Below are 12431 nucleotides of genomic sequence, written 5' to 3'. Positions count from 1 at the left end.
TGCTCCCTGTCATCTGTTTTGTCTTGGTATTTGTTTTATTTTGCAGGGTATGGAAGACCAGACGCGTGCGTGGAGGCATGTGACGTGCGTGGGGAGTGGTGGTGGTAGTGCGCAAGGTGGCCCATGGTTGGCCACTGGTGAGAAGCGGCAGCAGACAAGATGGGAGCTAGGGTTTACTGCTGAAATCTTTTAAGCAAATGGGCTGTTAGGGTTTGCTAATGGGTTAGGCTTAGTGGGCTTGGCTGTTTAGATTAGTGGGTATGGGTTAGCGGGCTTCTGACTTGGGTTTAAGATTGGGCCTCTGGGTTTTGGGGTTTGGGTCTGGTTGTAAAGGGGTATTGGGTCTAGTTTGTAATGGGTTAGTTTGTTTTAAGTGGGCTCCGGGTTAAGTAATATTGGGCTGGGGTTAAGGGTTTAATATTTGTAATGGGTATTGGATTTTGGGCCTAAAATTGGCTTGTACACTTAGTAAGCTCATGTAACAAGAATTATACTTACCTAATGTTTTCAATACAATACAATAAACATTCCTATATCCTTTCAATGCATTATTACCCTAACATGCACAAACTCAACATTCAAGTTAGTACAATAATTTCCATGTACCAATAATATATACTATGATTGATGAGCTCATCAATATCATAATTTCCATTTCCTTGTTATTTTTCCATATTTATCCCGTTGAATTTATCGGAATTTCGATGGATTTTTTAGAGATACACTTTTAGTGTACAATTCCGGGTCTGTCAAATCATATTCATGTGCGCACATTTCCATTTCAGAGAGCACACTCCCGCGAACCTCAACCTTGCAGCGGGATTACCAGTCCAGGCTAAATCCCCTACAATGATAATTACTCTAATGAGCTTGGATCTGAATTACCAGTCCAGGCTAAATTCAGACCCTAATTTGGATTACCCGTCCGGGCTAAATCCATTTTACACATATTCTTCGGGAGGGCTATATCAGGATAGGATCACCCGTCAGGGCTTGATCCTTTTTACCGTCAATTCCTTTTCAGAGATCCATCGAATTTTCCTTTCATTCAACTGGGATTTCTTCCCATTTTATCAAATATATCAATGTTTCATTAATTTTCATACAATGAACATTCAAATCATATTCACATTAATAACATACAATCTCAAGCAATTTAAGAATATAATTCAAGTTACACGAACTTACCTTGATACTTGTTTGTAAACAAAAAAAATCTACTAATCCCGAACTTTTTCCTTTTCTCGATCTAGCTTCGTATTTGAATCTTCTGGATCTAAATAAATAAATTTAATTATCAATTTAATACATTTCATGTTCATATGCAACATTCTCTATAATTCAACTATTATTATTTATAGTTTGTTCAAAGCTGTCTATTTGAGTCATAGTCACTAAATTATTTATAACTCGAGCTACGGAACTCCAAATTAAGATCAGTTAATTTTTCCTGAAACTAGACTTATATATCTTCTTACCATAAAATTTTTAGAATTTTTGGTTTATACAATAAGTACAGTTTATTCTTTAAAGTCACCCCTGTTCTGTTGTCTGACAGTTCTGACCCTTCTTCACTAAAAATTAATTATCTCTTCATACAGGATTCAAATGATGTTCTTGTTTATTTCTCTTAAAAATAGACTCATTCAGGATTCTATACATATAAATTTAAGCCCATAATTATTTTTCTTCAATTTTTTATGATTTTTAAAAGTCAGAATAGGAGAATCCGAATTCATTCTGACCTTGTCTCACAAAATTTACAAATCCATTGCTTACACTATTTCTTCTATGAGAAACTAGACTCAATAAGCTTTAATTCCATATTTTGTTCATCTTCTAATTTGATTTCTACAATTTCTGGTGATTTTTCAAAGTTAGTCTACTGCTGCTGTCCAAACTGTTTTTGTGCAAGCTGTTTATTACCATTTTTCCCTTAAGCTTTTAATAAATGATAATTTCATCCCTACTCAATTAGCCTCTCAATTGAGCTGATTTTTCTCAATTAACATTTTATTCTATCACCTTAAACTAGTTTACAACCTTTAGGAATCAGAATTTCAGCAATAGACTTTAATTCCAAACATTTTCTCAATTAGGTCCTAAAAATCAATTTCTATTGAAATTACCTAATAAAATCATCTCATAAACAAATTAAAGCTTTAATTTCTTCTATTTCATCATAAAATTACAGCACTCAACCATGGTGACTTTCAATTTCATCCATGAAATCAAATACTAATGAATTTAATAGTAGGACCTAGTTGTAAAAGTCTTAGAAACACAAAAATTACAGGAAAAAGGCAAGGATTAACTCACTTGGTGCAAAAATTATGGAATACCAGCTTAGAGAACCCTCCTCTGGCGTTTTTAGCTGCTGGAATTGAAGAGAAATGAAGAGAAATCTAGATATTTACTATTTAGTCCTAGCTTTATTTAGTTAATTTTGTAATATTCCAATTTTGCCCTTAATTTATCAATTTTCCTGCTGATTTCATGCCCTTGCCGTCCAGGCAAATAAATTTTGGGTCTAATTACCTTTTAAATCCTTTATCATTAGACTCTTAAGCTATTTAATCATTCTAGCAACTTTTACACCTATTACAATTTAGTTCTTTTCATTTAATTGACTACCCAAACATTAAAATTTCCTAACGAAATTTTAATACCACATTACTAACATTTCATAAATATTTATAAAATTATTTTCGACTCGGTTTTACGAGATATAGGTCCCGAGACCTTGTTTTTACCCAATTTCTTCAATAATTTCTTTTTCTAACTAACCACTAAATCGGTAAAATTTTTCTATCAATATTTTCATACGATTTTCCTATCATATCAATTTTCATGCAAAAATATTGAAATAAATTTCTCTTTAAATCGGATTTGTGGTTACGAAACCACAGTTCCGATAACTTTGAATTTAGGCCATTACAGAGGTGATCCGATCACACCTAATAAAAATGATTTGTGGCGACTCCATTTTCGTTTTCAAAACCAAATTCGACCCCATTTTTCGCCAAAAAAAATGGTTTCGACAAATAGTATAAGAATTATGGTTTAATTTGATACTCATCATGAAACAATCACAGGTCATTGTTTAGTTGAAAAGAAATTTGATACTCATCATGGTTTGTTACTGCACGAGAAAATATATTGCGACTAGTTGTCAGTTGCAAGTGAAGACCTTCGATTGAACTAGTGGTGCTTCAATGAATTTTAACTTAAATTAAAAAAGTCCCTATAAAAAATAAATTAAAATCGTGAAAAAAATTATACCCAATTGTAGACTTTAATTATAAAATTGTAATCAGTTGAATGTTCAAAGAGAAATGATAATTTTATTTGTCTACTTGAAAATTTTCAAAATTAAAAACCGCAAAAAGAGTTGTTGAGCCAAATTTCCTTGCACATCTCAATTGAGGTGGACACTCTTCTAGTATTTCAAACGAATGCTTGAAAATCTCCAAGATTCTAACAAAAATGGTCTAATTATTAAAGAAGACGACTGATCAATCTCATATTCAACATTAGCCACAAAAAAATATACCCAAATGATTGAACATTCCACTTTGTAGTCACAGCTTCTTTCCTATATATCTTTGTGAGGTGAAATCTGATCAGGTCACCATAGGAGTAATGTAGGTTAAGAATTTTAGATGCTGTGTCTCCCTCCATCGATCACTCACCTTTCTCAGTGTCATTGTACACTTCTCCATTATTTCACTCAAATCATGTTAAAAATAATTATATTTTGTTTGCATGTTTTTTATTTAATGAAACATCATAGCTTGTGTCCTAAGAAAAACCATGATTACAAAGCTTTTAAATAATGTGGTATACCAAATGCTTGCAAATCACACATTCATGTATGTCGAAATTAAACATTATTTTAAGGGTTTCTTGAGGATTTAAATTATATAAGCATCAGCAAGAGACTGTGTGGTGTAAAGCAACATATTATCAACCTTTTAGTCATGATAAATACTTGTTTGAATTTAAGGTCTAATCACAAGTCACAAATGAGTCAATTAACTTGTGGCTGAATTAAAAATCTTTAATATCAAGTCCATGATGACATAATTCAAGTATTTCCCATTGGTAAATAATTTTTTATTAATAATCTAATTTTCTTCAAAAGGTTATGGCATTCACTCACTATCGAGTATAAAAAAGAATGTTTATCTGTGATTTTGTCTGCACTCAGTACAATTGTTTTTTTTTTTTTTTTTTGTTTATAAATGTGACACAAGCTTGACCCTATGGACAAAAGAAATGTTAATTAATCCATAAAAGATAATGATAAAACTCTAAAAAATGATATCATCTCTGCTAGGGAGCTGCAAAGAGAAACAGCATGATCAACTTATTGCTTATTTAATTAGGAGTGGGATTGAACTAATTATAATAGTTTAGGGTGTAAAGTTGAAAACAATTAGTAATGGAGAGTGTGCTCCAACCGAATTATGGATCAAATGTTAAGAAGCCGATTTTAGATTTCGAATTTAGATTTTGCAGAATTAGTTTTTATTGACTTTGATAGAGTTTATTGTATGTCGCAAATTTTTGAGCTTAGAATGATTAATTTAGATTTTCATGACCGGAAAAAATAATATGTTATAGCAAGCGGATCAGTGTTCCTATTCCTATTGCATTTAAGTTGTTGAGTGATCTTAGCACTCTGCACTTACCTAAATCAACTTAAAGAGTTAACTATTAAGAGGCAAATACTTCTTCTTGTATATGTACTCGAATTTATTCTTCTCTCTTTTTTTTTTTTTTTTTTGTCAAATTCTTAAGTTCATCTTTCTCCTTTAAGAAAATTAAAAAAATTAGTCCTTCTAATTTAATTTGTCTGAATTTGATTGTTGTACTATAAGAAAGCTGAGAAATTAATCCAGGTTTTCGTAAACGTGTAAACTTAAATGGTTAATTTAGACTAATTTATTATGAATTGATAAATTGTTGATTATCGAATTTTTAAACGAGAGACCGTCACTATATGTAAAAGAAGCTTATTTAACAATTATGAGAGGGATATAATATTAAATTTGGCCACAAATCTTAATCAATCTTAAGAATATGATCATCCATTAATAAGCGTATTTAAGAGAAAAGAAACTAATTTTGTAGTTCAATAACAAATATATCTATTCTTTTATCAAAAACAATAAGATTTAAACTCCAAGTTCCTGTTTTAAAATCATAAAAGAAAAAAGGGAAAAAAAACTTAAATCACAACAAAGTAACTCTCCTTTTGCCATTATTCCATATATAAATGTCAAATATATATATATATACAGAAAAGGTATCACTACACAAAAGCCCACTAGCACTTTTGATCATGCCCACTGTGTCCCTAATCTTCTCTCTTTTTCCCTTTTTCTATTTTATATTTGGATGAATAATAATTGTCTTGAACAGAAGAAAAGATTACAATATTTGCAAGGCACCAACAAATATCACATCTTGAGGATATGGGGGTTGGTATCAGTTTTGAATTGGTAGGTAAGAAACCTCTGAAGAAGCGAGGACCCTCCCGCAATATTCTGAAATTAATAGATGGAAAAAAAAAAACCGACCTAAAGATAATCAAACTACATACATAAAACTTTGGTAATTTTGATTAATTTTTACTCACAACTTCTTCCAACTATGGGCATGATCAGGCTACTGTTTTGTGTACGTGTTGGTCGTGTTTAATTCATTGTCGTTTAGGCAATCGAACCCAAAGTCATGGATCCCAAAATCCTGACAGTCCAGCAACCATGCGATGCTGTCTTCCCAAGATGGCAAGCTTGTCTGATCATTACAAGTTTCAGCTGCTGGTACGGTGCTGTTCCATGAATCATCAGCCAGGGGAGGTTCATCCAGCCATAAGCTTGTCAATAAAGATTCATCGTTGCAAATGCTGTCTAACAAAATGGAGTCATCGGTGGTGGAGCAATTCTCAGTTGGTGTAGTACTGGAATTATCCTCTGACGAGTTGGCGGCGGTGCCGTCGTTCTCTGTGATATGATTATCTGCAGAATTGTGACCATGGGAAGGACTTTGTTCGGTCTTAGATTGTTTGTTTAAAGGCTCGTGAGTAACAGGGTCGATTCCCATTTTAACGAGTTTTTTCTTGATGTGGGTGTTCCAGTGGTTCTTGATCTCATTATCGGTTCTGCCTGGCAACCTGGCTGCAATCTTTGACCACCTGATAAAACAAAACAACAATAACCAATGTCAATTAATTGCTTTAACTATAAGCTGTTCCAATCAAAGATATTAATCAAAACTGCTCCAAGCAATCACCTATTGCCAAGACGGGCATGAAGGTCAATAACCAACTGTTCTTCAGCCTCGGAAAGCAGGCCTCTCTTCAAGTCAGGCCGAAGATAATTAGTCCAGCGAAGGCGGCAGCTCTTGCCACAGCGGCGGAGGCCGGCGAGCTTAGGGAGAGCACGCCAGCAACACTGCCCATTGGTGAGAATAAAGTTGATGAGTTTCTGGTCTTCCTCAGCAGTCCAGGGCCCCTTTTTCACTCCCAGTTTGTCACAACAAGGCTGCCTACCCATAACTTGGTCGTACTAAGCACAAACTAAGTAGTATGAATAGCAAGACAAGTAATTAATCTCACCAACTCTATACCTGTAAGGACCCGAAAGCCCCACTTCCACCTTTATATAAAGTCCTCGAGCAGCTTTCAAAGGCCGATATATAAAAATAAATAAATAATATGGAGATTATGTAATTTAACCTAGTAAATATATATATATATATATATGGAGATCCCAGGCCGGGTCCACCGTTGGTTTAAGAAAGCGACGTTGGAACTAAAACCGGGTGTTCTGGTGTGAGTAGATACACAAAAGAGAGAGAGATGGGATGATGGATGACCCAATCAAAATTGCTATATCGAAGTATTCACCCAAAAATTTTTCATCCCATTTTCCTACAAAACCCCCCACTCGCCTTCCCTCGTTTCAATCTTACTCCATCATTCCATCACCCATTTCGTCATCACTACGTTTACATGTGCCCCTTAATTTTAACCTTTTGATTTACTGACATTATTATATTTGGAAAATTTATGGATTTGTTTCATAATATTATTTGCCACGTAATCATATTTTTATATTATTTTTAATTGAAGGACCTAAATATTAAGGTTAAAATTTGTCATAACTCATAAGTTGATGTATTTTTTAAAATTTTGGAATTTAATCCATATATTTTATCTTAAAAAATTTAGTAATAAAATTTAGATTCAATTGCTAATATTGTAAAGTTTTTTTGTCAAATTCAAGTTAATTACAATATTATTTTTAAATTACAAAGGCTATCGGTGATTTTTTTAATTTTAAAATGTCACACCAACAAATTTAACAAAAATAAAATTAATAATGTCGTAGTTGGACCTAAATTATGAAAATTGAAAAGTACTGAAGCTAAATTCTGAAAAAGAAGTTCAAGATTGAATTCAAAATTTTTAAAAATACAAAGACTTATGACATATTTTAACCAAATACTAAATACCCAAATTTAATATTATTATAAAGTTAAATTTAATTTTATCTATATCATACTTATAAAGGTTCTGATGAAGTCATTAATAATTTAATTGTTAAAAGATTGAAAAAATCTAAAGTTTAAAAATAAAACATTTTATTGTAAAAATATTTATATCTTTTGATAATTTTATAATTCATTTTAAGTTAAATAATTTAAATTATAAATTTTTTCAAAAAAAAATAGAAATGAAAGATTTGAAAAGCCCACAACATGGGTGTACCCAACTCAATTTGAGAAATTTGTAATTCTCGTAAAAATTCAAGGAGAATATAATATGCAAGAAGGTTCATTAATTTTCTCCTAAAAAAGAAAATGTTCATTATAGGACCACCATCTCCGTATTAATAGCACTAAATTGGTAATCTTGTTGTATTTTAAATCCAAAAGGTTATATAAATGTGACATTATTCCTTCTTCAAGAGTTCAAGAGAATTATAACCTTCTATGATTCAGTGTGTATATAAACTTTAATTTCCAGTAATTATACGTATAAAAATTTTATTTTATTTTAATTATATGTATAAAACATTAATTTTAATTTAATTCTACATAATTAAAAATAAAATATATTAATTTACTATTTTTATATGCAATATATGATAATTATATTAATAATTTATGAAAATTGAATCTAATTAAAATATTATATATGTAATTATATAAAATTAAATTTCACATATTATATTATATAGTTTTAAGATTAATCTAAATCTCTAAAAAATGTTTTATTTTAAAATATTGAGTTTAGATTTAATAACGGATATAAAAAGAGTCTTACTACTTACCAAGTTGTTGTAATTAAGCTACACCTAGATTTAGAGCTGAAGTTAGAGGGGCTGGTAGGAGCTCAGCCCTTTAAAATGAAAAATTATTATTTAGACCCTTTAAAATTTTTGAAATTTTAAATTAATAAAGGTAAAATTATACTTTATCCCCTCTAAAATTATAAAAATTGATTTAATGTTTTAAAATTATAAAGATATAGACTATTAAAATTAAAATTTCATTCGACCCCACTTACAAAATTGTTCGGCTTAGACCTGCATGGATTTTCACATTTTCCTTTACAAACACCCCTATCTTCAAATAAATAAATAAATGGGTTTATAATCACCATTTCGTAAATTCTTTATAGGGGTGTTTATAGAGGAAAATGTGAAAATCTAAGGGTAGCTTAATTACAATTTCTTAATCTCTCAATCTCATTTTTACTTTTTTTTTTTCAATTATAATGGAATTCTAATTACATGATTGATGATTGTCGCAAGTTGTAATAATAAAATATTGTTTAGATCCATTACTTACATTAGTAACTAATGGTCTTCATATCAGTTTCAAAAACCTTAATTTCCACGACTCCTTATATTCATATTGGATGGATTCTTTTACTTTACCATGCTCCCCTTTGTGTCAGATAAGTCTTTGAGAGCACAAGTATCTTTGACATGGAGGACGTATGAATATGATAACAAGTTAACGTACCATAGTGCCTTGAAAGACACGTGCATTCGATTGAAAACCTAGATTTGTAGCCGTTGATTTGTTGGTTAGTAATATGTTTTACAAAAAAGACCCAATGTAAACGTGTCCATCTCAGACCTCATTTCAACACCTTATGACGCATACACCATTTCTTGATAATGAGAAATTTTGAACATATATACTACGTAATATAATAAGTAGAGTGGATTAAGGGTAAACGTTTGACTTGTATCTCTTGGCTTAGGTGGGTATAGTTCAAGGTGGACCCTTTTCCTCAACGTATAGCTTAACGCTGGACTTCATTACGTATCTAACCAAAAAACTCTACTTTCTAATCTCATATTCCTCCCTTAAACTTTTGCATATAAATTAATCATTAGCTCATGAGGTCAAATAACTCATACCAATTTGGTTCCCGGTGTTTTCCCTAATCTGGTTCAGTCTTGAATGACATGCATGCACAAACACAACACGTGCATGATTTTGGTGATCATGCGTTGAACAATAACTTGCAAGGCACTTTCAATGGATAAAACGTATTTTTTTGTTTTGTTTTCTTCTTTGTATTAAATTGTAATACATCATGTGTGCATGCACGCATTTGACACATACTTTCGCCAAAAAAGAAAATAAAAACAGGGTATGGAATTATCAAAATTTTGCTCTTTAACGTGCATGCGAAATATAGCATGCAAATGTAATGCAATTGTCGTCGTCACCACTGTTTCACCAGCAAATTTTGGACTTTGCTCGGTATCTCTTGACACCTCTTGATTAAATGAAGTTTTCTTAATTTATTCAATTAAGCCTTTTTAGGCCTTTGAATAATTTTTTTTTTTTGTTTTTGACCCCTTTAAAAAAATAATAATTCAATTTAATACCTAGCTTGGTCTTGCAATAACCAGATAAAGATTCACCAGTAACACCGGAAAAAACACCAGGATAGCATAACTTTCAGCATCAAAAGCTAGAGTCTGGAAATTATCACAATGACCACTAGGATTTGAATAAACACGATCTTTGAACTCTCCCTTTTGCAATATTTTGAAACTGAAATGAGCTTCTTTCCCAACAGTACTAGTAGTGTCAATCTTTACAAAGTAGTTCGCCAACGCCCATGGTTATCAATGCTATTATTAAAACACCACGGAAATCTGAACACTTGCAGACTTGTGAAACGGTGGGTGAAGTGACTGATGAATCATTAATTTTATTTTAAAATAATAAAAAAAAGGTGAAGATTCATATTCGGCTAGGTAAGGTAGCTATGATCATACTGGATATTGCTGTTAGAGTTGGGGCTGTCTAGTTTGAGCTTAGCAATTATGGTAGCAATGCATTGGTGAGTCCATATGATCATTTAAACAACCATATAATAAAATTTAGAATTTAATATTTTCATTTATTTTTAGTTAAATTTAATCTTCAATCTTTTAAAAAGATTGAATTTGATCATTAATTGTTGATTTTTTAACGAAAATGATCAAAACGTTAAAATTTTAAATATGACTATCCACATAGTAATATGTTGTACTTCATGCTATTATTTTATTTTAATAATTTTTAAAAATATTTTTATAAATTTTAAATTATTTATTTAAGTTGCATGTAAAATAAATAGTATTATATATGTTAGTATGAAATACATATAGATTATATATAAAATAATTATTTATTAACATGACATATAATTTTTAAAGATTAATAATTAAATTTAACTAATAATAATAAAGATAAAATTAACAAAAGATATAAATACTAAAATTAATTATACCTTTTATTTATTTATGGAGTTGGAAAATCGGTTATACAACTTTAAAAATAAAGAATATTTAAATCTAAATTTACCCAGATTACTAAAACTTAGTCCATAAATAATGTAATTTATAAACATACTTAATTACACTAAATTCTTCCAGTTTTTTTAAATAAATTTTTATTATCTAATAAGTAGTGTTTTGTATAGTTAGATCTTAATAGAATTATTTCAATTAATCAAAATTTAATTCAATCAGGAACCTATGAAGATATTTTTAAATTTTGATTAATGAATACTTTGATTCTAAATTAGATAATTAACTAAAATTATTAATAACAAAATATTATAAGACGAATATATTAAATAGGTTTAATATATTATGTAACCCAAAATACAAAAATTAAAGAATCAACATATCATAATAGATTTATATATTTTTAAACTAACTAAATAAATAAAAAGTAAAAAACATAAAAGAAAGAAGCCTTAAGTTTTTTTTCTTTCCATCATTAAACCCAAAAAGAAGCAAGTGGGCATCGCTTTGATGCCAAACCATCTTCTATTCTTTTTATTTTTTTCTAATTTTTCATCTTTTTTTTCATTTCATCACTCAAATCTTAATTTTTTTAATTTAGTTTTTGTTATGATGATTTTAAATTAGTGTTTATCGTGTTATTTGTTTTTTTTGTTCTTTTAATTAAAAGCAAAAAAAAAAGACATTGCAATGATATTTTTTATCGTTTCAAACTTATTTGAAAAAAACAAAAGAAAAAATATAAAATTTTCAGTTAATTCGGTTAACCGCTCATATTAACTGAAATTATTTCGATCAATTAAAAGATTTTGAAAAAATTGATTCAATTAACGGTTAAAGTTAAAACTTTTATAGTTTTAATTAATTCGATTAATGCTAATTTAATTCAAGTATTAACTGAATCGACTATTTAAACACCCTTAAAAAATTATGCTACAAACTACAACAAAAAGTAGAAAACTATCTACTGCTTAAAGAATATTCCACTCTATACAAAGTTATAAATTGACATAATCCAACCTATTAATAATTCTCCTTAAAAATCCCATTTCTCTACTCTTTTATATTCTTCAAATTTTTTTTGGTAAATATGAAAAATTAGCCAAGGCTACACTAAACTTAATCTTCAGCAGGTAGAATTCTTGTTGAATCCATTTTTCAATAAAAATGAACGGGAATCGACTTTTTAAAACAAATTGTAGAGTCGCCACAAATCCTTTTTGTTTAAGTGTGATTGGATCACCAAGAAGTTTGGTCATTTTAATAAAACATTTTGGTTTACTAAAACAACGATTTTGGTCTACGAAATTTGAGAGAACGGGTTCGAGAGTCAGTTACGTATGAGGAAGGATCAGCACCTTCACTACGCACAAAATTGGTACCAAATTGATTAAGTACTGTCCTCATGTCTAAGTTTTAAAGTTATTTTTGAAATATGGTTCCTTTTGAAGCATTTGAATGGCTCAAGTTGGTCGTCAAAATTTTCTTGTTTCGGAGGAATACAGCATCACATCTAGCACGATAGGACACGATCCTTTATACCCTCGAAAACACGATAAATTTTGACTTCTAAAAGTTTATATGTTGAAAATTATA

The 12431-nt window shown here is 30.0% G+C and overlaps 1 protein-coding gene across 1 annotated transcript; it reads right to left on the bottom strand.

Annotated features, from left to right (window-relative positions):
• Window positions 1-5179: 5179 nt before the first annotated feature.
• On the bottom strand, window positions 5180-6737 carry LOC108478256 (MYB-like transcription factor ODO1). Its single transcript, XM_017780694.2, has 2 exons — window positions 6301-6737; window positions 5180-6202 (listed from the first exon to the last, which is right to left on the bottom strand). Exons 1-2 carry the CDS (start codon window positions 6561-6563, stop codon window positions 5674-5676), a joined length of 792 nt encoding a protein of 263 aa, XP_017636183.1. The 5' UTR covers window positions 6564-6737; the 3' UTR covers window positions 5180-5673.
• Between the last annotated feature and the right edge of the window lie 5694 nt (window positions 6738-12431).

The sequence above is a fragment of the Gossypium arboreum genome, chromosome 12 (genome assembly GCF_025698485.1).
Source record: "Gossypium arboreum isolate Shixiya-1 chromosome 12, ASM2569848v2, whole genome shotgun sequence".
In the NCBI taxonomy this organism is placed as follows: Eukaryota; Viridiplantae; Streptophyta; class Magnoliopsida; order Malvales; family Malvaceae; genus Gossypium; species Gossypium arboreum.
The sequence above is the reverse complement of the archived record's forward strand: the minus strand, read 5'-3'. Positions and strand labels throughout refer to the sequence as shown.

Bases quoted from the DNA above. Each gene is read 5' to 3' on its own strand.
- LOC108478256 (XM_017780694.2), bottom strand. From the start codon at position 6,563: ATGGGTAGGCAGCCTTGTTGTGACAAACTGGGAGTGAAAAAGGGGCCC. The intron at 6,203-6,300 runs GTGATTGCTTGG...TTGTTTTATCAG, and splicing joins CATGCCCGTCTTGGCAATAG to GTGGTCAAAGATTGCAGCCA.